Here is a 26,726-nt window from a genome sequence, read left to right as displayed (position 1 = left end):
ATGGAGTAGGTTCTAGCTTCCTAAAACCCTCTATAGTGACCATGGAGTAGGTTCTAGCATCCTAAAACCCTCTATAGTGACCATGGAGTAGGTTCTAGCATCCTAAAACTCTCTATAGTGACCATGGAGTAGGTTCTAGCATCCTAAAACCCTCTATGGTGACCATGGAGTAGGTTCCAGCTTCCTAAAACCCTCTATAGTGACCATGGAGTAGGTTCTAGCATCCTAAAACCCTCTATAGTGACCATGGAGTAGGTTCTAGCTTCCTAAAACCCTCTATAGTGACCATGGAGTAGGTTCCAGCTTCCTAAAACCCTCTATAGTGACCATGGAGTAGGTTCCAGCTTCCTAAAACCCTCTATAGTGACCATGGAGTAGGTTCCAGCATCCTAAAACCCTCTATAGTGACCATGGAGTAGGTTCTAGCTTCCTAAAACCCTCTATAGTGACCATGGAGTAGGTTCCAGCTTCCTAAAACCCTCTATAGTGACCATGGAGTAGGTTCTAGCATCCTAAAACTCTCTATTGTGACCATGGAGTAGGTTCCAGCTTCCTAAAACCCTCTATAGTGACCATGGAGTAGGTTCTAGCATCCTAAAACCCTCTATAGTGACCATGGAGTAGGTTCCAGCTTCCTAAAACCCTCTATAGTGACCATGGAGTAGGTTCCAGCTTCCTAAAACCCTCTATAGTGACCATGGAGTAGGTTCTAGCATCCTAAAACCCTCTATAGTGACCATGGAGTAGGTTCTAGCTTCCTAAAACCCTCTATAGTGACCATGGAGTAGGTTCTAGCATCCTAAAACCCTCTATAGTGACCATGGAGTAGGTTCTAGCTTCCTAAAACCCTCTATAGTGACCATGGAGTAGGTTCTAGCTTCCTAAAACCCTCTATAGTGACCATGGAGTAGAATCTAGCTTCCTAAAACCCTCTATAGTGACCATGGAGTAGGTTCTAGCATCCTAAAACCCTCTATAGTGACCATGGAGTAGGTTCTAGCATCCTAAAACCCTCTATAGTGACCATGGAGTAGGTTCTAGCTTCCTAAAACCCTCTATAGTGACCATGGAGTAGGTTCTAGCATCCTAAAACCCTCTATAGTGACCATGGAGTAGGTTCTAGCTTCTTAAAACCGCCTAAAACCACTAGCATGCGTTATGTTTTGTTTTGTGTCACATCTTCCTACCTGCGAGTTTAAACTAAAAGAAAAGCAACTAGTCTAACACAGGAAGTTTCATGAAGCCACGAGTATAGAAGATAATCCAGTAGCATGCAGAAAGAAGTACCGTGTTCACATCCATAGTGGCTGCGTCAAAACTGGTTTAAATATTCCTGGTTCCCCCCAAAAAATAATCCATCTTCTATTCGAAATACATTTTTAGAACTCAACTGAATACATTAAAAAAATAATAATAATAAAAGGTAGACTTGACTAAATGATGTCGCCACGAACAGTAGCGGAGATATTGAGATGAGCAAGTATTGCTCTCACACGGTATCTGCGCATGGGTACCGGTTCGATTTCACGGGACCAAAAACAGTGGAGAAGTTGAGCCTCGCTCTTCTTAGTTGTAGTGGAAATTGACCCGCTATGCTGTCTACCATTTAATTATTGACACCCCCCCCCCCCCCCCCCCCCCCACACACACACACACAACAGACAACAAAATATCTTCCTCCAGTGAATTTGGTTATTTATAATGTCTTTGGGATGTAATTTGAGTATTAGAAAACTTTTGATACTTTAGGTATTGACGAATCTACGGAGCATTGGCTATAATAATGCCTGGGTCCAGTTGTGCTTTTAGCTTCCTATCTGACTGTGGGGAAACAGTTCAATTTAGGAGAAACTGGGTCAAATTTCCATGTACTATCTAATTTGCAGTACTAGTAAACAAAAACAAAAAAATACAGGTTTAATGATTGGTATTCTATTATTTGCTTCTGTGTATTTGTGGGACTACAGTCGGCCTCCATTACATAAGTAAACGACGAGAAAAGGCATCATTAGAATTGGAATTCTAATGTGTTTAAATAAAATTAAACCTGTTTTCAGTAACCAAAACATTCATCAAACGACACGTCATTGGTGTATCTAATCCTCTAAAACCCTGTGGTTTCGTCACCTCAACCATCAGATAGGAAGTTATCTGTCAGCATCAAGAGTGTTTTAGTTTCAAAGCTTCAGGAGTGAGTCCCAAACGATACCCTCTTCTCTATGTAGTGCACTACTTTTAGGGTTCTGGTCTGAAGTAGTGCACTACATAGGGAATAGGGTGCCATTTGGAACGTGTGTACACGATATAGGTTGAGGAAAACATATGTCACCTAAATGAATAGGCCTTAGACTGTGGACTGGAAACCGAGGCTTCATCCAAAATGGCTCCCTATTCCCTATACAGTGCACACTGTTTGACCAGGACCCTATAAGCAGTGCATTAAAATGAGGAACAGAGTGCTATTTTGGACTCACCCTGTGCGTAATAAGAGGATGCTACGACAGAAGCAGTGGCAGCTTGCATGGCATATGTATATCGTGAGGCCTCTATCCATGGAGCACAGAACAACAACATTGGCAAGTCCACTTATAAAGGGCCAGACAGGACATGTGCCTTGGCTTTAGGCACATCCAACCCTTGTTTCAGTCCCATTTTCATAATGGTATCTTAAACCATGGATTCCATAGTTTCCGGCTGATGACGTATACAGGAAGTGTAGGTCCTCCACGTCCTGTAAGCTTTGAGCAAAGGATCATGGGTCGCGGTGGATGACTAACAGGTTTAAAGCAGAAAGAAAGAACAAAACAATGACAACAAAAAAACAGGAAAAATGTATCAGGAAGCAATCTGTTGTGGGTTGTCCATTAAACTGCGTTATTTGTTTGTCAATAAACAGATAAACAGCCCAACCCACAGAAAGAACATCAACCAACAGCTGCCTTTTGTTTTTATGTACACATTTTCTGTTTGTTGTTTTTTTTTAAATAAAATCCACTGCTGCACTAAACGTCTCCTCTCTCCTTACAGACATGGGTCCTGCAATGCAGTCAACTAACCCTTTCAGTGACCGGTGTCCGAGACTCGACCGTTTCCTCCCGGCTGGGCCTGGGTACGGCTGAGACCGTTTCCTCCCGGCTGGGTCTGGGTACGGCTGAGACCGTTTCCTCCCGGCTGGGCCTGGGTACGGCTGAGACCGTTTCCTCCCGGCTGGGTCTGGGTACGGCTGAGACCGTTTCCTCCCGGCTAGGTCTGGGTACCACTGAGACCGTTTCCTCCCGGCTAGGTCTGGGTACCACTGAGACCGTTTCCTCCCGGCTGGGTCTGGGTACGGCTGAGACCGTTTCCTCCCGGCTGGGTCTGGGTACGGCTGAGACCGTTTCCTCCCGGCTAGGTCTGGGTACCACTGAGACCGTTTCCTCCCGGCTAGGTCTGGGTACGGCTGAGACCGTTTCCTCCCGGCTAGGTCTGGGTACGGCTGAGACCGTTTCCTCCCGGCTGGGTCTGGGTACGGCTGAGACCGTTTCCTCCCGGCTAGGTCTGGGTACAGCTGAGACCGTTTCCTCCCGGCTAGGTCTGGGTACGGCTGAGACCGTTTCCTCCCGGCTAGGTCTGGGTACAGCTGAGACCGTTTCCTCCCGGCTAGGTCTGGGTACGGCTGAGACCGTTTCCTCCCGGCTAGGTCTGGGTACGGCTGAGACCGTTTCCTCCCGGCTGGGTCTGGGTACGGCTGAGACCGTTTCCTCCCGGCTAGGTCTGGGTACAGCTGAGACCGTTTCCTCCCGGCTAGGTCTGGGTACGGCTGAGACCGTTTCCTCCCGGCTAGGTCTGGGTACAGCTGAGACCGTTTCCTCCCGGCTAGGTCTGGGTACGGCTGAGACCGTTTCCTCCCGGCTAGGTCTGGGTACAGCTGAGACCGTTTCCTCCCGGCTGTGTCTGGGTACCACTAAGCAGGATACAATGTCTCTCAAATCCCTCCCTTCCACCGTCCCTGCTGCCACGTCCACATGATGCTTGATGGCCCTGGTGTCACCCATTCCCACCACTGCAGCTACCGGAGGCTTTAGACACCTGTCCTGTCTGACCTCCCTGACCTCCTCTCTCTCTCCTCTGGCTGTGGTGGTGCTGGCCCGGCAGGGCCCCCTAGAGGTGCTCAGGTCGTGGGGCTCATTCTGCAGTAGGGCCCCTGGCCCCACCGAGGCCCTGGCTGTATGGGAGACCAGGCCCATAGTCAAGCCGGGGAAGTGGTGGTGAGGGGGCCGCTGGGAGGGTAGGGGAAGAGGATCCTCCACTACAGAGGAGTGACGGTGGTGACGGTGGTGATGGTGGTGGTGACGGTGTTTGTGCGGCGAACGTTCTTTTCTCTTGTGGCTGTGACTCTTTGGGGTAGTGACGCTACTGCTGCTGCCGCCTCCACTGGCCCCACTATTAGACCCAACGCTGGCCCCACCACTGTCCTCTGCGGTCAGCCCGGCAGTCACGGGACTGTCCTTGTGCTTCTTCCCCGGACTATTTGGCAGCTTCTGTCCCTGATCCTTCTGTCCCTGGTCTGTCCTCTCTGCTGCTGCCACAACCACAGCACTCCCTGTCCCTATCCCTGCCTCGGCTATAGCTGGAATGTCTTTCGACTCCTCAACAGTTTCTCTGGTCTTGCGTTTCTTGATAGGTAGAGCGGTCTGCTGCACCGGCTTAGTGGAAGACTCCTTCTGAGCTTTCCTTTTGGCTTCTGCGGCGAGGATAGCAGCCGCTGCGTAGGAGGAAGTACTTGAACCCGCCACCCCAACTACCGCTGACACCAACCCTGGCTTACGTCCCCGCTTTTTCGGAGCAGTCTGCGGTTCTGTATCCGCCTTCCTTTTCCGTCCCGGGCGCATCTTGGCGACTACGACATGCGATGACGGCTGCCCCGCCGCTTCAGATGCCTTGGATGCGCTGAAAGGCATTTTGACCAAGAGCCTCCCAGGACTCTTCTCCACCACACGCTTCATTGCCACGCCCTCCATGGCCGGGCGTAACTTCCCACTCCCCTTCGGCCGACCCCGGCCCCTCCCTGACGGTTTCATCACCTTGGGTTTCTTTGGGGGTCTCTTCTCGCGGCGGGAGGGACTGCCACGCCCTGTCACGGTGAAGTCGAAGTCGTTGGGGTTGGTGGCGGTGTCTCCGACCTTCTGGAAGAAGGCAATCAGCTCCACCTTGGAACGGAAGGCTTTCCCCTCTGGGCTGAAATACAGATCACAACGAACGTCCCGACTGTAAACGTCCTAACTGTAAATGTCCTAAATGTAAACTGCCCTGTAAACTTCCTAACTGTAAACATCCTAACGGTAAAGATCTCTGTAATCGTCATTTCTGTAAACGGATCTGTAAACGTCCTTTCTGTAAAGATACAGTTGAAGTCGGAAGTTTATATACACTTAGGTTGGAGTCATTAAAACTAGTTTTTCAACCACTCCACACATTTCTTGTTAACAAACTATAGTTTTGGTAAGTCGGTTAGGACATCTACTTTGTGCATGACACAAGTCATTTTTCCAGTAATTGTTTACAGACAGATTATTTCATTTATAATTCACTGTATCACAATTCCAGTGGGTCAGAAGTTGACATACACTAAATTGACTGTGCCTTTAAACAGCTTGGAAAATTCCAGAAAATGATGTCATGGCTTTAGAAGCTTCTGATAGGCTAATTGACATAATTTGAGTCAATTGGAGGTGTACCTGTGGATGTATTTCAAGGCCTACCTTCAAACTCAGTGCCTCTTTGCTTGACATCATGGGAAAATCAAAAGAAATCAGCCAAGACCTCAGAAAAAACATTGTAAACCTCCACGAGTTTGGTTCATCCTTGGGAGCAATTTCCAAACGCCTGAAGGTACCACGTTCATCTGTACAAACAATAGTACGCAAGTATAAACACCATGGGACCACGCAGCCGTCATACCACTCAGGAAGGAGACGCGTCCTAGTACCAAATACTAACTGAGTGTATGCAAACTTCTGACCCACTGGGAATGTAATGAAAGAAATAAAAGCTGAAATAAATAATTCTCTCTACTATTATTCTGACATTTCACATTCTTAAAGCGGTGATCCTAACTGACCTTAAGACAGGGAATTTTTACTCGGATTGAATGTCAGGAATTGTGAAAAACTGAGTTTAAATGTATTTGGCTAAAGGTGTATGTAAACTTCTGACTTCAACTGTAAGTGTGGTGAAATACAAGGTGGGCGAGTACCAGTATGAACTGAACAAATATCTTCGGAAAAGTATTCAGACGCCTTGAACTTTTTCCACATTTTCTTAGGTTACAGCCTTATTCTAAAATGGATTACAATTTTTTTTACCTTTTTAACTCATCGATCGACACACAATAACCCATAATGACGAAGCAAAAACTGTTTTTTTTACACATTTTTGTTAATTTATTAAAAAATGTTAAAAAAAACTGAAATCACATTTACTTAAGTATTCAGACCCTTTACTCAGTACTTTGTTGAAGCACCTTTGGCAGCGATTACAGCCTTGATTCTTCTTGGGTATGATGCTACAAGCTTGGCACACCTGTATTTGTGGAGTTCCTCCCATTCTTCTCTGCAGATCTTCTCAAGCTCTGTCAGGTTGGATGGGGAGCGTTGCTACACAGCTATTTTCAGGTCTCTCCAGAGATGTTCGATCAGGTTTAAGTCCAGGCTATGGCTGGGCCACTCAAGGACGTTCAGACACTTGTCCCAAAGCCACTCCTACATTGTCTTGGCTGTGTGTTTAGGGTTGTTGTCCTGTTGGAAGGTGAACCTTCTCTCCAGTCTGAGGTCCTGAGCGCTCTGGAGCAGGTTTTCATTAAGGATCTCTCTGTACTTTGCTCTGTTCATCTTTGCCTCAATCCTGACTAGTCTCCCAGTCTCTGCCCCCGAAAAACATCCCCACCCCATGATGCTGCCAACACCATGCTTCACCGTAAGGATGGTGACAAGTTTCCTCCAGATGTGACGCTTGGCATTCAGGCCAAAGAGTTCCATCTTGGTTTCATCAGACCGGAGAATCTTGTTTTTCATGGTCTGATAGTCTTTAGGTGCCTTTTGGCAAACTCCAAGTGGTCTGTCATGTGCTTTTTACTGAGGAGTGGCTTCCGTCTGGTCACTCTAACATAAAGGCCTGATTGGTGAAGAGCTGCAGAGATGGTTGTCCTTCTGGAAGGTTCTCCCATCTCCACAGAGGAACTCTGGAGCTCTGTCAGAGTGACCATCGGGTTCTTGGTCACCTCCCTGACTAAGGCCCTTCTTCCCTGATTGCTCAGTTTGGCCGGACGGCCAGCTCTAGGAAGAGTCTTGGTGGTTCCAGACTATTCCCCATTTAAATGTTTTGGTACCCTTCCCCAGATCTGTGCCTCGACACAATCCTGTCTCTGAGCTCTACGGACAATTCCTTCAACCTCATGGCTTGGGTTTTTGCTCTTAAATGCACTGACAACTGTGGGACCTTTATATAGACAGGTGTGTGCCTTTCCAAATCATGTCCAATCAATTTAATTTACCACAGGTGGACTCCAATTAAGTTGTAGAAACATCACAAGGATGATCAATGGAAACAGGAGGCACCTGAACTCAATTATGAGTCTCATAGCAAAGGGTCTGAATACTTATGTTAATAAAGTATTTTTAATTTTTAATAGATTTGCAAAAATGTCTAAAAACCTGTTTTCACGCTTCCATTATGGGTTAATGTGTGTAGATTACCAAGGAATTGTTTTTATTTTATCCATTTTTAGAATAAGGCTGTAACGTAACAAAATGTGGAAAAAGTCAAGGGGTCTGAATACTTTGTGAAGTGTAATCCATCTTTGTATTTCCATCAACCTCAAAACAGTCCTGAAAAACACTCTCTACGATTCAGTCACATTAAACCAGTCCTGTAAAACACTCTATACGATTCAGTCACATTAAACCAGTCCTGTAAAACACTCTATACGATTCAGTCACATTAAACCAGTCCTGTAAAACACTCTCTCTACGATTCAGTCACATTAAACCAGTCCTGTAAAACACTCTCTCTACGATTCAGTCACATTACAATATCAATGAGGGACGAAACAGACAAGATTTTTTTTTCGCTACTTCCAGCAAAATATTTAATATCACATCTCTGTATCATATCTCTCTGTATTATATTTAATATGATTATATCATGACGTTATTTTCGGATATGCTTTTGAGAGACAATTCTTGATATGGCTCTCTCTCATAGCCTACTCACTTCATCAAGTAGACGTCAAACTTTCCGGCGGACCGCCCAGACTTGCGTTGTTTGAGTTTACGTGTCCAGCCCTGGGGTAGAGAGGGGTCATCGTACAAAGGACCACGGTCTCTGATTATGGACCTCCTCTGTTTGGGCGAAGCAGGGGACTCAAAAAGACCCGAGGTCTCACCAACTGCAGTAACCATGGGCTCCGAGGGCCCCGCCTCAGCCGGCTGCGGCTGGTCCTGGTCTGCACTGGGCTGTTGGACTGGAGGATGAAAAGGGGAGGACATAGTAGTGGTGGTGGATGAAGACTCCAGCCTCTCTTTCTCCATATCCGTCCGCTCCCGCCTCACCTTCTTTGGCTTGCTGTGTGTCTTAGGGTCCTTGTCGTTGGAGCTCTGATTCTGGTTGGCATCTTCACTGCTGTGGAAGACAACATTAGTCATGAGGGCGAGAGGCAAAGCAGAGGCACGGTCTCAGCTCATCACACCAGAGAATATGAAGAATGGCTATCCTTAGCTAGGTTTGCCAACAACAACAAAAACGTACTGTAAATTTCAATAAATTCCTTGGTTTTCCTGAAATCCCAGATTGAGGATTCCCGGAATCTGAAGGGAATAAGCAGCGAATCCGGTATCCTCCGACCAAGGTGTTTTCTTGGAGGGGGGGGGGGGGAACCAGGGAATTTATTGAAAGTTCCAAGAATTTTGCAAACTTATCTTCAATGCCGATAAGAGTACAACATGTTTTCAACAAAAAGTCACAGATAAGTTACAAACCTCAGCTTGCTCCCAACCTACTCACTACCTGTTTACAAAGGTCGTAAAAAAAAACACATTTTGGGAAAAATATTGTGTTGTGCTGTTTCTTCACAAAATATGAAAAAAATATATATATATGGCATTAAGGACAAACCCTTCAGTCTGCCTGAACTGGACTGAACCACATTCTACTCACTGTGGAAATAAGCACCGTCCCTATAGCAGGCATATTGAATGACGCAGTCAGCCAGAGAAGCCACTAGGCAAGAGATGTCAATGGTTCGAATATTTTGTACTGCACATGGTCGATCCACGTACACACAAGCATCTTATTCTGATATACACAACAGTAAAGTTAGATGTAGCCTACAGCTGCAGCTACATCACAATATGCTATTTACTTCAACCTAACTGACTAACTGTAATGCATATAAAGAATATTTACAATCATTTTTTAATTTAAAAAAAATAAATTGTCCTATGTAGAATATCTCCATACCAGATGCCAGTTATTTTCACGGTACATCAATATACTTTTCTACCACAGCCATATCATACTCAGTCCTTCATGCAATTAAAGCAATGCCTTAATTGCTTCATAACATTATTTGTTATTGTTGAAAATGGGCCAACTCATGTCTGCTACCTCTAGTATTTAGCTAGATGATAACAGTCGTTATAACCAAGCAACCCATTTTCTCTGTAAAGAAAATAAATAAATGGTTTCACGTCATAACAACAAATGTGTAATGACATGTGGCTATTCTGTCGCAAAATTACCACGTCAAATGGCCACATATGTAACCGGATGACGCTCCAGCCTATCCAGCTATTTAGCCAGCAAGCCAAATTGGTTATGAGGGTGGAGGATATGGACAAACAGAGTACAAACACAAAAACACAACTGGGTATATATTTTTGTTGACAGTAAATGTATTTACAAATCTACAGGGTGTGTTTTCAAAAGGTCAGAAAATGACACACACGATAGCAATCTAACTGAGACAATTTCCTTGCTCATCTATGATCTGCTAAAGTAGGGGAATACTTATTTATGTATAATTTGGTGACGTACTCAGAACGCCTCTTTCAGTAAGCTTGCCCGCTGACCAGTTCATAACAAAAATACAACGCATTACTTTAGCTAAATACAGCAATACATTTTAAACGACTTGAACATTCATCTAACTCGACATTGAAATGGTGAATACATGTAATTCACACTTACAGTCTCTCGTCTCCGCTCTTTAGGGCGGCCATTTTTATTTAAATAAATAATTGTATAAAAAAAATTCTCAAAACATCTCATGGGTACCTCTCACCCCTGCCTCAATTTCACTGCCGTCAGTGGCGTATTCACGCGAGATCCGTGAAACTGTTTCATAAGACCCGTTGCACGAGCCCTTGGATCTCGCGAGAGCAGTTGTCTTACTCTGTAAACGGTTGTGAACTCTTGAGATGAGGTCACTATCTCCATCTGCAGCAAATACACATGACACACACACCATCAAAACACATCCAGGCTTAGAGTTTATAATTTGATGAGTGGTGGAGGTGAAACAGTCACCAGAAAATCCCTACTATTGCTTTCCTTTGACAATCTGTCTTCAGAACAAATGTGCATTTGTCTTACCACTTAGGTCATTGTAATACATCTGGTATAATAGTTCTCAATAGAAGTTGTACCTCTGCTCTGGTTGTAAGCCTGGACAGCCCTACCCCATTCATAGACCCTAAATGCCTTTGGTTTTAGAAACATATGGAGCGTATCTTTCATATCAGTGAGAATTTGTAAAAAATAAAAAATAATTGTAAAAAGTTGTATTACTACACACCTTTATAGGGTTAAGGTTATTGTTCCCACACTGACATATCCATGTTACAGCTGGTGTTTAGGGAAGACAGAGGTGATCACCTGTGCTAATTAGCTATCTAGCATGCTCTGACCACCTGTGCTAATTAGCTATCTAGCATGCTCTGACCACCTGTGCTAATTAGCTATCTAGCATGCTCTGAACACCTGTGCTAATTAGCTATCTAGCATGCTCTGAACAACTGTGCTAATTAGCTATCTAGCATGCTCTGACCACCTGTGCTAATTAGCTATCTAGCATGATCTGAACACCTGTGCTAATTAGCTATCTAGCATGCTCTGAACACCTGTGCTAATTAGCTATCTAGCATGATCTGAACACCTGTGCTAATTAACTATCTAGCATAATCTGAACACCTGTGCTAATTAGCTATCTAGCGTGCTCTGAACACCTGTGCTAATTAGCTATCTAGCATGCTCTGAACACCTGTGCTAATTAGCTATCTAGCATGCTCTGAACACCTGTGCTAATTAGCTATCTAGCATGCTCTGAACACCTGTGCGTAATGGAAGAAGGCAGACAGAAACATGTTGTAACATGTTGTAGCCTTCCCTGTGGCTCAGTTGGTAGAGCATGGTGTGTGCAACGCCAGGGTTGTGGGTTTGATTCCCACAGGGGGCCAGTAAAAAAAAAAAGTGCATGAAATGTATGCATTCAGTACTGTAAGTCGCTCTGGATAAGAGTGTCTGCTAAATGACTAAAATGTAATGTAACTGAAAAATACTGTTGGCTGCAACTGACATAAATCAAGTTAAAACAGTGTATATTTGTAAAATTATTTTAATGTGATATGAAAGTAAAGGGATTTATGCTTTGGGGGGGCAGGTAGCTTAGTGGTTAGAGTGTTGGACTAGTAACCGAAAGGTTGCAAGATTGAATCCCTGAGCTGACATAGTAAAAATGTGTCGTTCTGTCCCCTGAACAAGGCAGTTAACCCACTGTTCCTAGGCTGTCATTGAAAATAAGAATTTGTTCTTAACTGACTTGCTGAGTTAAATAAAGGTAAAAACATATTCCAATTGAGAATCAATTCACATTTAGATGGCTGCTTTGGCTGACAGAGCCAGTCTACCTCTTGAAATAACATATGAAGGGACTTTGAGCAGTGCTGGACCGGTTACAACCGATATTTCTGTGTACAGCGCTCTCTGTGAAAGGCGCAAACATCAATTGCTTGACACTCCCTACAAGCGCTGGTTTTCCTGATTTATATGCGCTATTACAGAAGTCACTGAACGTCTGTTATTGTCTCAATGCCTTGTCACATATAAATTATGTTCTGAATTATTCTTTTTTTGGGGGGGGTTGCCTGGTGATATATTATTAAATGTTTTTCATTGTCTTCACAGGAATGTCCCTGTATTGATGTGTAATATTGTTATTATTGTTGCAATAAAAATACAATAAAATTATATATATATGTATATATATTTTTAATTATATATATTATATATTTTTTTATTTTATTTATATATATAATATTGATATATTTATATATATATATATATATTTATATAATATGCGGTATTATTAGCGCAGCTGTGAGGTTCATAGACACAGGAAATATATTTGCAACGGGAGCAACACTCACTTTTTCCGGCCTATCCAGGAAAAGGGAACGACTTCCTGTGCCTGTAAAAAACCCAAAGCTGCGCTGGCAATAAGCGCATATTGAAACGGGGGTGTTCTCATTTTAACTCACTGAACCGGGGTCGGGCGGATGCAACATTAACGGTTTCATCACATGCACACGGGGAAATCCAGATACGTCACAGGGGTTATAACGCTGAATATGGTAGTGAGAGGAAGTCCAGTCAGGTAGTAGATGATGGAATTAGGCCGACATTCTGCACATTTTCTCATCGATTAAATATCAGATTTTAATCTATTGTTCGGTTCCCAAAAGGACAATATGTTACCAATACAGTCCACTAAGTTTTATAGACTTGACGCCTTACCAAAGTTAAAAAATAAAAGGTGTTGTTTTAAAGCAGTGAAAGGTCTAATGGAGTTTGCGCACATACACAAGGGAGGCGTTCCCTAACAGAAATATACAAATAAGGCTACAACGCACCAATAGGATCTCGCTAGTTCGTGATTGACGTTGCCCACCTGCTTGCTTGTTCTGCACAATATGCTCAGAGTTGCCGTGTTTTAGGTTTTCCACTGACATTGGGCCACTTTGAAAACGATGTCATGGCGGATAATTTATTGCGCGGGTTGGGGTTTGGGCTATTTTTAAATTGCACCGCGGCCGCCAAGGTATTTCTCTTAAAAATATATATATATTTCACTGGGACCTGGACCAGACTGTCAGGCAGTGAGACATGATGTTGCTGAGTGACTGATGGGGAGGACCGGAGGACCGGATGTGCGCTGAGAAAGCACTACAGTTATTAGCTGAGTCACGTGAGCGGACACTTTTCAGCACTTGTAGGTAATCTATTTAGTTTGTCATTATGGAGACTTCTATGTCCAAACCTTTTCCCATCAAACATATTAATACTATAGAACTGATGCACACCAATAAATAATGGAGATAAAGCATTGGAATACGACTTTGGGCGCACTAGTGCGCATTACATAAATCCGCTCGGTGGTGGTTTAAACTGCATTATAATGTTGACTTTGCTTATTAAAGAATAAGCAAATAAGCGGTATCAAGCGAAGTGCTTTATATGCATGCTCGGTTCTTGGGTCTCGGAGTCTGCCGGAGTCTGCCGGAGCTGCCGGAGTCTGCCGGAGGCTGCCGGAGTCTGCCGGAGGCTGCCGGAGGCTGCCGGAGTCTTCCGAGGCTGCCGGAGCCTGCCGGAGGCTGCCGGAGCTGCCGGAGTGGACATTTGAAATGGAAGTTATGGAACTCCCGTCGTGTGGTTCTTTTTATGGGTAAAATCCTCAATGAAACTGACATTAGGCTAAATGTGGAGAAAAATACATTTGCCTCTATTGGCCATCAAGTAGCCTATTAATGTATATACGACTGTCGGCTACCATTTGATACAATAATAAGGTTGAAATCACTGGAGTCATTGCAGATTAATTTGTGCCACTTGTGTAGCCTTCCTGGAGCTGGCGAACCAATGTAATAAATAGCCTATAACGTCAGTTTATTGTTGTTGTAGCCTTGTGTTATTATGAACGCATTAGATTGACGGTAACAGTAGTCAGATATTCCAGCAGGCTACAGAGAAACAAGCACTTCTCATTGCGAAATCGCCTCGCTATTCATGTTGAATAAATTAGTCTTAATGTTGAATAAATTAGTCTTAATTTGGTTCAGTTTACATCTTGTCTACATCTTGTCTAGGCTACTGTAGACTATCTGAAATGAGATGTAGGCCTATCAGGGGCGAAAGGCTACCTGCCTTTATCTAAACAAACTATGTCAATAAAAAATAAAAAATAAGAATCATAAACCCAGATTTTAGACTGTAGTCTATGTCTATTGAAATGACAAGTCAATCTCGCAAATGGTCCATTTTTGTTATCCTTAACATCTGTCACATAAAGCTTGTACCCCCCCAAGCCATTAGCTCGACAACCAAACTAATCAAATGGCCACCTGGACTATTTACGTTTGTTTTTATACTGCTGCTACTCACTGTTTATTATCTATGCATAGTCACTTTTTTAAATTACCTCGATTAACCAGTACCCCGCACATTGACTCTGTACTGTAACACCCTGTATATAGCCTCCACATTGACTCTGTACCGGTACCCCCTGTATATAGCCTCCACATTGACTCTGTACCGGTACCCCCTGTATATAGCCTCCACATTGACTCTGTACCGGTACCCCCTGTATATAGCCTCCACATTGACTCTGTACCGGTACCCCCTGTATATAGCCTCCACATTGACTCTGTACCGGTACCACCTTGTATATAGCCTCCACATTGACTCTGTACCGTAACACCCTGTATATAGTCTCCACATTGACTCTGTACCGGTACCCCCTGTATATAGCCTCCACATTGACTCTGTACCGGTACCCCCTGTATATAGCCTCCACATTGACTCTGTACCGGTACCCCCTGTATATAGCCTCTACATTGACTCTGTACCGGTACCCCCTGTATATAGCCTCCACATTGACTCTGTACCGGTACCCCCTGTATATAGCTTCCACATTGACTCTGTACTGGTACCCCCCTGTATATAGCCTCCACATTGACTCTGTACCGATACCCCCTGTATATAGCCTCCACATTGACTCTGTACCGATACCCCCTGTATATAGCCTCCACATTGACTCTGTACCGTAATACCCTGTATATAGCCTCCACATTGACTCTGTACCAGTACCCCCTGTATATAGTCTCCACATTGACTCTGTACCGGTACCCCCTGTATAGAGCCTCCACATCGACTCTGTACCGGTACCCCCTGTATAGAGCCTCCACATCGACTCTGTACCGGTACCCCCTGTATATAGCCTCCACATTGACTCTGTACCGGTACCCCCTGTCTATAGCCTCTACATTGACTCTGTACCGGTACCCCCTGTATATAGCCTCCACATTGACTCTGTACCGGTACCCCCTGTATATAGCTCCACATTGATCTGTACCGGTACCCCCTGTATATAGCCTCCACATTGACTCTGTACCGGTACCCCCTGTATATAGCTTCCACATTGACTCTTTACCGGTACCCCCCTGTATATAGCCTCCACATTGACTCTGTACCGGTACCCCCTGTATATAGCCTCCACATTGACTCTGTACCGGTACCCCCTGTATATAGCCTCCACATTGACTCTGTACCGGTACCCCCTGTATATAGCCTCCACATTGACTCTGTACCGGTACCCCCTGTATATAGCCTCCACATTGACTCTGTACCGGTACCCCCTGTATATAGCCTCCACATTGACTCTGTACCGTAACACCCTGTATATAGCCTCCACATTGACTCTGTACCGATACCCCCTGTATATAGCCTCCACATTGACTCTGTACCGTAATACCCTGTATATAGCCTCCACATTGACTCTGTACCAGTACCCCTGTATATAGTCTCCACATTGACTCTGTACCGGTACCCCCTGTATAGAGCCTCCACATCGACTCTGTACCGGTACCCCCTGTATAGAGCCTCCACATCGACTCTGTACCGGTACCCCCTGTATATAGCCTCCACATTGACTCTGTACCGGTACCCCCTGTATATAGCCTTCACATTGACTCTGTACCGGTACCCCCTGTATATAGCCTCCACATTGACTCTGTACCGTAACACCCTGTATATAGCCTCCACATTGACTCTGTACCGTAATACCCTGTATATAGTCTCCACATTGACTCTGTACCGTAACACCCTGTATATAGCCTCCACATTGACTCTGTACCGTAATACCCTGTATATAGCCTCCACATTGACTCTGTACCGTAACACCCTGTATATACCCTCCACATTGACTCTGTACCGGTACCCCCTGTATATAGCCTCCACATTGACTCTGTACCGGTACCCCCTGTATAAAGCCTCCACATTGACTCTGTACCGGTACCCCGTGTATATAGCCTCCACATTGACTCTGTACCGGTACCCCCTGTATATAGCTTCCACATTGACTCTGTACCGGTACCCCCTGTATATAGCCTCCACATTGACTCTGTACCGGTACCCCCTGTATATAGCCTCCACATTGACTCTGTACCGGTACCCCCTGTATATAGCCTCCACATTGACTCTGTACCGGTACCCCCTGTATATAGCCTCCACATTGACTCTGTACCAGTACCCCCTGTATATAGCCTCCACATTGACTCTGTACCGGTACCCCCTGTATATAGCCTCCACATTGACTCTGTACCGTAACACCCTGTATATAGCCTCCACATTGACTCTGTACCGATACCCCCTGTATATAGCCTCCACATTGACTCTGTACCGTAATACCCTGTATATAGCCTCCACATTGACTCTGTACCAGTACCCCCTGTATATAGTCTCCACATTGACTCTGTACCGGTACCCCCTGTATAGAGCCTCCACATCGACTCTGTACCGGTACCCCCTGTATAGAGCCTCCACATCGACTCTGTACCGGTACCCCCTGTATATAGCCTCCACATTGACTCTGTACCGGTACCCCCTGTATATAGCCTCTACATTGACTCTGTACCGGTACCCCCTGTATATAGCCTCCACATTGACTCTGTACCGGTACCCCCTGTATATAGCTTCCACATTGACTCTGTACCGGTACCCCCTGTATATAGCCTCCACATTGACTCTGTACCGGTACCCCCTGTATATAGCTTCCACATTGACTCTGTACCGGTACCCCCTGTATATAGCTCCACATTGACTCTGTACCGGTACCCCCTGTATATAGCCTCCACATTGACTCTGTACCGGTACCCCCTGTATATAGCCTCCACATTGACTCTGTACCGGTACCCCTGTATATAGCCTCCACATTGACTCTGTACCGGTACCCCCTGTATATAGCCTCCACATTGACTCTGTACCGGTACCCCCTGTATATAGCCTCCACATTGACTCTGTACCGTAACACCCTGTATATAGCCTCCACATTGACTCTGTACCGATACCCCCTGTATATAGCCTCCACATTGACTCTGTACCGTAATACCCTGTATATAGCCTCCACATTGACTCTGTACCAGTACCCCCTGTATATAGTCTCCACATTGACTCTGTACCGGTACCCCCTGTATAGAGCCTCCACATCGACTCTGTACCGGTACCCCCTGTATAGAGCCTCCACATCGACTCTGTACCGGTACCCCCTGTATATAGCCTCCACATTGACTCTGTACCGGTACCCCCTGTATATAGCCTTCACATTGACTCTGTACCGGTACCCCCTGTATATAGCCTCCACATTGACTCTGTACCGTAACACCCTGTATATAGCCTCCACATTGACTCTGTACCGTAATACCCTGTATATAGTCTCCACATTGACTCTGTACCGTAACACCCTGTATATAGCCTCCACATTGACTCTGTACCGTAATACCCTGTATATAGCCTCCACATTGACTCTGTACCGTAACACCCTGTATATACCCTCCACATTGACTCTGTACCGGTACCCCCTGTATATAGCCTCCACATTGACTCTGTACCGGTACCCCCTGTATAAAGCCTCCACATTGACTCTGTACCGGTACCCCCTGTATATAGCCTCCACATTGACTCTGTACCGGTACCCCCTGTATATAGGATATTTTCTTTTGTCACATATTCAAATTCCTTTATTACGTCATGTCATAGCTTGCAATAATTATTATTTTGAGGAAACCCACATTTTCCTTCTAACGTCATTACAAGTTACTACGATATTCCTTCTTAATTGGCTCGATAAGGTTATGGAAAAATGGTTTAGTGTATAGATATGGCAACTCCTCTCTTGTTGGGGAAAAAAAAAACAATTTGGCCTAGTTTTCAGGCCTTTAGGGCGGGTTTTGAGTGGTCATTGGGCTACAGAGTTGAGCTTGACCTGGCACAGTGATGCCAATTTAGCAATTTTGTTGCTAGATTTAGCAACTTTTCAGACTACCCTAGCAACTTTTTTGTCAAACAGCACCTAGCAACAAATTTTCCTACTTTTAAAAATGTATTTTGAACTTTTAGAAACTTTTGAAAAGTGACTCAAACGCTAAAATGCACGCAATTTCCCCTCTAAATGACACAAAAACGATGTTCTCTGTCACACTCTCAGTCACAACACACGTGTCTGGCTGCAAAAGTGCATTTTGAGTAAAGTCGGCAGCAATTTCAGCAAATTGCTAATCTTTGTTGTCTGACTGCAGCAGCAGTAGTAGTAGCAGTACGGGTTCGATGAGCCAAACCCAATGAATATAGTTGCTCACGAATGTTTGATCTTGAACAGAACTTGACAACGTCAATCAACACGTCTCAATCAAAATTGTACAGAAAAGAGTGGGACTCTGTATCTGAACAAATGTCAAATCATATTTTGTTCGCCGAGGATGGCCAGTCAATTTGAGTAACGTTATTGTGTATTCAACGTAATGACGCATGTTTCACGTTATCACGCAATGACATCACAACGTCATTTAGCAACTTTTAGTAACAAATCAAATCAACCCGCCTCTAGTAATTTACCCTGAAAATTAGTTGGCAACACTGCTTCGAATCCCGTCCCCAAATGGCAGTAACCTACTGGAAAAAGTGCTTCCTACTCAGGTTGATAGGTGCCTTTTAGAGGAAGATAGGCAGCAACCTTTGGATTGGTTAGATTTACATTTTACATTTTACACAACCCTGGCATTGCAAACACCATGCTCTACCAACTGAGCTACAGGGAAGGCCAGGTTAGATAATAACAGTATGCTACAACAACATTAGTTTCCATTGATACAAAGTGTAAAAAAACGATTGCCCAACATCACAACGTAATTTAGCAACACATCAACCTGCCTCTAGCAATTTACCCTGAAAATTAGTTGGCAACACTGACCTGGCAACCCTGAGTATGTGTAACCGATGTGAAATGGCTAGTTAGTTAGCGGTGGTGCGCGCTAATAGCGTTTCAATCGGTGACGTCACTCGCTCTGAGACCTGAAGTAGGGTTTCTCCTTGCAACGTGGCTTTTGTGGCGCGGCTTTTGTGGCGCGATGGGTAACGATGCTTCGTGGGGTGTCAGTTGTTGATGTGTGCAGAGGGTCCCTGGTTCGAGCCCAGGTTGGGGCGAAGAGAGGGACGGAACCTACACTGTTACATATGCTTCATTTGCCCGTGCTGTAAACAACACAGATTAACTATCTTGGGTTAGTTATAAATATCTTTGATTTCACCTGCTGTGATGTTCTCAAATAGATTTATAGGTGTCAACAGGAAAAATATATAAAATAATTTTGTATAATTGAAACAAGACCATTTTCATTTGGTCACAGACAGATGAACTCACTTTGTGCTTAAAGCTAAAGTTGTAACGAGTCTGCACACATTTGAATGGTTTCTTTGCGTCGCTCAGTGGACCTTTTCGGCAGAAAAGTCTCTGTCATCAGTTAGATGACATGGGATAAGTGAGTAGCTGAATCCCAATATGGCGACCAGGGTATGAGTGAGTGGGTGTGTAGAAAGTTCTCTGCTGTAGGTGAGACGGTTTGGATTGAGCTTTGTTGTTTTTTCCCCCTCTCCGTGTATTACCAGGCAACTACCGTACATTGAGCTACCATACCGAAAGAGTTTGAATTTTATGTTTTTAAGCCGTACGATGAGTCTGAGTCGTATTTCACTGTTAGTTTTAAACAAACAATTGTACATTTTCAGTTATAAAACGGACGTATTGACGATGGGTGTACTGTTTCCACATGCGTTGTATGCGTGTGTTTACTGTGACTGTCACCCTGATATTGGCTACTTGGGAAGCTAGTTAGTTGCCGGACAGTAGTGCTTGTCACTACTGGCAGGTCCCGTGTGGCTCGGTTGGTAGAGCATGGTGTTTGCGTGGTGTTTGCAACGCCAGGGTTGTGGGTTAGATTCCCACGGGGGACCAGTACGGGGAAAAAAAAAAAAAATTACGAAATGTATTCACTAGTGTAAGTCGCTCTGGATAAGAGCGTCTGCTAAATGACTAAAATGTAAAATGTTGTCAAGCGGGAGCGAAGGGCACTGTGTTGTTGCCTTTTCATGCCCTCTTCATTGAGTAGTAGACTGTATGTATCAAGGTGACATCTCAAATCAAATGTTATTTGTCACATACACATGGTTAGCAGGTGTTAATGCGAGTGTAGCGAAATGCTTGTGCTTCTAGTTCCGACCGTGCAGTAATATCTAACAAGTAATATAACAATTTCACAACAACTACCTTATATACACACAAATGTAAAGGGATGAGTAAGAATATGTATATAAAATATATATGAATGAGCGATGGTATAGAACGGCATAGGCAAGATGCAGTAGATGGTATAGAGTACAGTATATACATATGAGATGAGTAATGTAGGGTATGTAAACATTATATAAAGTGGCATTTTTTATAGTGACTAGTGATACATTTATTACATCCAATTATTAATTATTAAAGTGGCTGGAGTTGAGTCAGTATGTTGGCAGCAGCCACTCAATGTTAGTGATGGCTGTTTAACAGTCTAATGGCCTTGAGATAGAAGCTGTTCTTCAGTCTCTCAGTCCCAGCTTTGATGCACCTGTACTGACCTCACCTTCTGGATGATAGCGGGGTGAACAGGCAGTGGCTCGGGTGGTTGATGTCCTTGATGATCTTGTTGGCCTTCCTGTGACATCGGGTGGTGTAGGTGTCCTGGAGGGCAGGTAGTTTGCCCCCAGTGATGTGTTGTGCAGACCGCACTACCCTCTGGAGAGCCCTGTGGTTGAGGACGGTGCAGTTGCCGTACCAGGCGGTGATACAGCCCGACAGGATGCTCTCAATTGTGCATCTGTAAAAGTTTGAGTATTTTTGGTGACAAGCCAAATTTCTTCAGCCTCCTGAGGTTGAAACTCCTGAGGCTGTCTGTGTGGGTGGACAATTTCAGTTTGTCCGTGATGTGTACGCCGAAGGAACTTAAAACTTTCCACCTTCTCCACTACTGTCCCATCAATGTAGATAGGGGGCTGCTCCCTCTGCTGTTTCCTGAAGTCCTCGATCATCTCCTTTGTTTTGTTGACGTTGAGTGTGAGGTACTTTTCCTGACACCACACTCCGAGGGCCCTCACCTCCTCCCTGTAGGCTGTCTCGTCGTTGTTGGCAATCAAGCCTACCACTGTAGTGTCGTCTGCAAACTTGATGATTGAGTTGGAGGCGTGCATGGCCACGAAGTCATGGGTGAACAGGGAGTACAGGAGAGGACTGAGAACACACCCTTGTCAGACCCCAGTGTTGAGGATCAGCAGAGGGGAGATGTTGTTTCCTACCTTCACCACCTGGGGGCGGCCCGTCAGAAAGTCCAGGACCCAGTTGCACAGGGCGGGGTTGAGACCCAGGGTCTCGAGCTTAATGACGAGTTTGGAGGGTACTATGGTGTTAAATGCTGAGCTGTAGTCGATGAACAGCATTCTTACATAGGTATTCCTCTTGCCAGATGGGATAGGGCAGTGTGATGCGATTGCACCGTCTGTAGATCTATTGGGGCGGTAAGCAAATTGGAGTGGGTCTAGGGTGCCAGGTAGGGTGTAGGTGATATGATCCTTGACTAGTCTCTCAAAGCACTCCATGATGATAGAAGTGAGTGCTACGGGGCGATAGTCGTTTAGCTCAGTTACCTTAGCTTTCTTGGGAACAGGAACAATGGTGGCCCTCTTGAAGCATGTGGGGACAGCAGACTGGGATAGGGATTGATTGAATTTGTCCGTAAACACACCAGCCAGCTGGTCTATGCATGCTCTGAGGACGCGGCTAGGGATGCCGCCTGGGCAGCCCCCAGCCTTGCGAGGGTTTGGCCACGGTGAAGGAGAGCCCACAGGCTTTGGTAGCGGGCCGTGTCAGTGGCACTGTATTGTCCTCAAAGCGAGCAAAGAAGTTGTTTAATTTGTCTGGGAGCAAGACGTCGATGTCCGCGACGGGGCTGGTTTTCTTTTTGTTATCTGTGATGGACTGTAGACCCTGCCACATACGTCTCGTGTCTGAGCAGTTGAATTGCGACTCTACTTTTTCTCTATACTGACGCTTTACTTGTTTGATTGCCTTACAGAGGGAATAGCTGCACTGTTTGTATTTGGTCATGCTTTCAGTCGCCTTACCATGTTTAAAAGTGGTGGTTCACGCTTTCAGTTTTGCACGAATGCTGCCATTAATCCACAGTTTCTGCTTAGGGAAGGTTTTAATAGTCACAGCGGGTACGACATTTCCGATGCACTTGCTTATAAACTTGCTCACCAAGTCAGCATATACATCAACATTGTTGTCTGAGGCTATCCGGAACATATCCCAGTCCACATGATCGAAGCAATCTTCCACACTTCAAGATTCCTTCGATCTCGTGGACTGGGATATGTTCCGAATAGCGTCAAATCAATCCCAGAACAACAGCAAAGGACCTTGTGAAGATGCTGGAGGAAACAGGTACAAAGTATCTATTATTACTAAAATTATTCCTATATTGACATAACCTGAAAGGCCGCTCAGCAAGGAAGAAGCCACTGCTCCAAAACCGCCATAAAAAAGCCAGACTACGGTTTGCAACTGCACATGGGGACAAAGGTCGTTCTTTTTGGAGAAATGTCCTCTGGTCTGATGAAACAAAAATAGAACTGTTTGGCCATAATGACCATCGTTATGTTTGGAGGAAAAAGGGGGAGGCTTGCAAGTCGAAGAACCCCATCCCAACCGTGAAGCACGGGGGTGGCAGCATCATGTTGTGGGGGTGATTTTCTGCAGGAGGGACTGGTGCACTTCACAAAATAGATGGCATCATGAGAAGGACAATTATGTGGATATTTTGAAGCAACATCTCAAGACATCAGTCAGGAAGTTAAAGCTTGGTCGCAAATGGGTCTTCCAAATGGACAATGACCCCAAGCATACTTCCAAAGTTGTGGCAAAATGGCTTAAGGACAACAAAGTCAAGGTATTGGAGTGGCCATCACAAAGCCCTGACCTCAATCCTATAGAAAATTTGTGGGCAGAACTGAAAAAGTGTGTGCGAGCATGGAGGCCTACAAACCTGACTCAGTTACACCAGCTCTGTCAGGAGGAATGGACCAAAATTCACCCAACTTATTGTGGGAAGCTTGGGGAAGGCTACCCAAAACGTTTGACCCAAGTTAAACAATTTAAAGGCAATGCTACCAAGTACTAATTGCGTGTATGTAAACTTCTGACCCACTGGGAATGTGATGAAATAAATAAAAGCAGAAATAAATCATTCTCTCTACTATTATTCTGACATTTCACATTATTAAAATAAAGTGGTGATCCTAACTGACCTAAAACAGAGATTTTTTTACTGGGATTAAATGTCAGGAATTATGAAAAACTGAGTTTAAATGTATTTGGCTAAAGTGTATGTAAACTTCTGACTTGAACTGTTTTTGTCTTTATATGAGAATATATTGTTAAATAGGAAGAAATAATTTAAGCAGTTTTTTTTAGATTGATTTTAGCTACATATTTACCTCAGTCTGCCTCGTCAGCTATCTAGCTAGCCAGACGGCTGTCGAAAGGAGCAGACCAAAGTGCAGCGTGGTTGTAGTTCCAGATTTTATTAAATCCGTGAAACTTTGCAATACACAAATAACTGAAAATGACAAAACAACAAACCGTGACGCAGAGAGAAACAAACACTACTCAAAATATAATAACCCACAAAAACCCAGGAAGAAAAACCCCTACTTAAATATGATCTCCAATCAGAGACAACGAGGACCAGCTGCCTCCAATTGGAGATCAACCCCCAAAAAAACAACATAGAAATAGAAACCTAGAACATAAACATAGAAATAGAAAACATAGAAAACCACAAAACACCCCCCGTCACGCCCTGACCTACTCTACTATAGAAAATGACATCTTACTAGGGTCAGGACGTGACACTAACGTTATCTAGCTAGCTAACTGTTATTGTAGCTGTTTTCTGTTTGTATGTAGCTTGCACTTTAATGGCATCCCTCAAGGAGATTTTATTTTATCTTTCCAACCAGGCAAAGTACTATGAAGGCACCACTAATCTCGATAAGAGGCCCAACATTCCTGGGGGGGGGGAAGAGAAATTCACAATTCAGGGTAAAGTTTACCAGTTCATTTCTATTACTGTTAGGTAACTGTAAGGATTTATGTATAATCATTTAACAACCATTTAACAACCATTTAACAACCATTTCCCATCTAGCTAACATTAGTCGGCCATCTACATGTTGCTAGCTATACATTTCAGGTATATGTCTGTCATATTGAAGTATCTAGCTAGAAGTAACTTTGATCAATCAAATGAATAGGTGTAAGCAATTGTGGTTATTCCATCTGCCCTTAACTAGGTGTCTTCGCTAGACAGACAGAGAGAGAGAGAGAGGTGGGAAGAGAGTGAAAGACAGAGAGAGAGAGGAAGAAAGAGAGAAAGAAATTGAAAGACAGAGAGAGATGGATAAAGAGAAAGACAGCAGTGCAAATGTAATTAGTATTTCAACAACTATTGTCTTCCAACTTGTGAGTTAATCATATCTACCTACGGGGGAAGGATGGCCAGCCACACAAGAGGGGGATTTTCACTAAGGAAGAGAAAGAGGTCGTGCTGATAGAGATGCATGCTGGACATTTCGGAGTGAAGCGCATGATTGCCAAAATCAACCTACGCTTCTTCTGGCGGGGAATTGTTAAGGATGTGGACAGCTGGGCAAGTGAAATATCCTTTTATTTTTCAATCATATTCTATTGTCTGTGAAATTATTCAGATTTTTTTGATGAATGTCATATCAGAACGAAGGTGTATGACTCCTAGTGGTCATGATACCAGCCCAGAGTTTCTCTCACAACTCACCTCTCTCTCATCTTCACCAGGGACCATTCCTCACCTCCCTCATCCACCCCACTGACATAAACAATTACATTATTATTATCTCTGACTGTGGAGTGGCCGGTAGTCCTGGGACCTCTGACTGTTGAGTGGCCGGCAGTCCGGGGACCTCTGTGACTGTGGATTGGCCGGTAGTCCAGGGACCTCTGTGACTGTGGATTGGCCGGTAGTCCAGGGACCTTTGTGACTGTGGATTGGCCGGCAGTCCAGGGACCTCTGACTGTGGAGTGGCCGGTAGTCCAGGGACCTTTGTGACTGTGGAGTGGCCGGTAGTCCAGGGACCTTTGTGACTGTGGAGTGGCCGGTAGTCCAGTAGCAGAAAGGAGGCACAGATTGTGGGCTGTTTGCTATTGCAAACAGTCTTACTCTCTGCAGAGATGAGAAACCCTCCATGGCACGATACCATCAGAAGTCCTTGAGAAAACCATATTTTCTCTTGTTTTCAGGCTTGGCACCTGGCACCATTTCCCCGTCCCGATTCCAGTCCCCGTCGTGGGTCCAGGCCTCCCAAGGTGTCCACACCCTACACAACAGACGTTAGTGTCCACTGCTTCTGTCGGAAATACGTGAGAGAAGGTAAGGAGGTGGCCCGGTGCAGGAGATTCGGCAAGCATTTTGATGTGTCTTGTTTGTCTCATGTCGTCAATGTGCGTGAATTTGTCTGTCCATCGTGTCCATCTTCCGTTGTCTGTTTTCCCCACCCTTGTTTTCACTGCCTGGCCGGCTCCTCACCTCAAGACGGTAGGTATTTTACTACGTTGCATCTTGTTGAAAATTGTACGTTATTGTAAATAACCTTAACCTGTTGTAATATTGTTTTTTTACTTTGTATAAAGATGTGTTTTGTTGCAGACATTGGCATCCGTCTTGTAATGTAATGTTTACAAGCATGTAAATATTTGTGTATTTTTTTTTCTCCATTTGAATCTTGCTCAAATTGGCTGTAAATGTATATATTTGCATATTAAATATATTCATTGCAAGTAAAATGTTCAGTTCCTTACTGGTCTTTAACCCCTTCTCCCTAGCCATGAATCTTTTGTGCCCAATTCCAAATTAAATTTTAGGCCGAGGTTGGTATGGAATTAGACATTGGTTTCTAGTTAGTGTTTGCATATCTGGAGGTTCTAGATTTGTGTATATAATATGGCATTAGTGTCCCAGAGTCCATTACACATCAACATAGTATTACACCTATCCGAGCCCCATCAGGTCAAACACTGAAAAGATAAGAGTAGGAGGTTAAATGCCTTCATTAAACTGGGACTGGCTGCCTGTCGAGGACAAGTAACAGGACGAACTGTCTCTCTGCACCTGTCTCTCTGCACCTGTCTCTCTGCACCTGTCTCTCTTCTCATTCTTTAACTCTTTCTCTCCCAC

The 26,726-nt window shown here is 44.5% G+C and overlaps 1 protein-coding gene across 9 annotated transcripts; it reads right to left on the bottom strand.

Moving 5' to 3' along the window:
• Positions 1 to 1,671: 1,671 nt before the first annotated feature.
• LOC115168731 (methyl-CpG-binding protein 2) lies at positions 1,672 to 19,360 on the bottom strand. Of its 9 annotated transcripts, XM_029724256.1 has the most exons (4): positions 19,334 to 19,360; positions 10,319 to 10,473; positions 8,251 to 8,658; positions 1,672 to 5,217 (listed from the first exon to the last, which is right to left on the bottom strand). In XM_029724256.1, the coding sequence occupies exons 2-4, from the start codon at positions 10,471 to 10,473 to the stop codon at positions 3,048 to 3,050; spliced, it is 2,733 nt and encodes a 910-aa protein (XP_029580116.1). In that variant the 5' UTR covers positions 19,334 to 19,360; the 3' UTR covers positions 1,672 to 3,047. The 9 variants fall into 9 exon arrangements, with proteins under 9 accessions (XP_029580116.1, XP_029580124.1, XP_029580122.1 ...); XM_029724264.1 differs by lacking the exons at positions 10,319 to 10,473; positions 19,334 to 19,360 and adding an exon at positions 19,308 to 19,331; XM_029724262.1 differs by lacking the exons at positions 10,319 to 10,473; positions 19,334 to 19,360 and adding an exon at positions 12,573 to 12,634.
• Positions 19,361 to 26,726: the final 7,366 nt, after the last annotated feature.

Source organism: Salmo trutta, chromosome 30, assembly GCF_901001165.1.
Source record: "Salmo trutta chromosome 30, fSalTru1.1, whole genome shotgun sequence".
Taxonomy (NCBI): Eukaryota; Metazoa; Chordata; class Actinopteri; order Salmoniformes; family Salmonidae; genus Salmo; species Salmo trutta.
The sequence above is the reverse complement of the archived record's forward strand: the minus strand, read 5'-3'. Positions and strand labels throughout refer to the sequence as shown.

What these genes read in the sequence shown, in the direction of transcription:
- LOC115168731 (XM_029724256.1), bottom strand. Translation starts at nt 10,473, where the DNA reads ATGGAGATAGTGACCTCATCTCAAGAGTTCACAACCGTTTACAGAGTA. An exon ending in GCAGTGAAATTGAGGCAGGG is followed by an intron (nt 8,659 to 10,318) that starts GTGAGAGGTACC and finishes TGTCTTCCACAG; the next exon opens with CAGTGAAGATGCCAACCAGA. An exon ending in TTTGACGTCTACTTGATGAA is followed by an intron (nt 5,218 to 8,250) that starts GTGAGTAGGCTA and finishes TCTGTATTTCAG; the next exon opens with CCCAGAGGGGAAAGCCTTCC.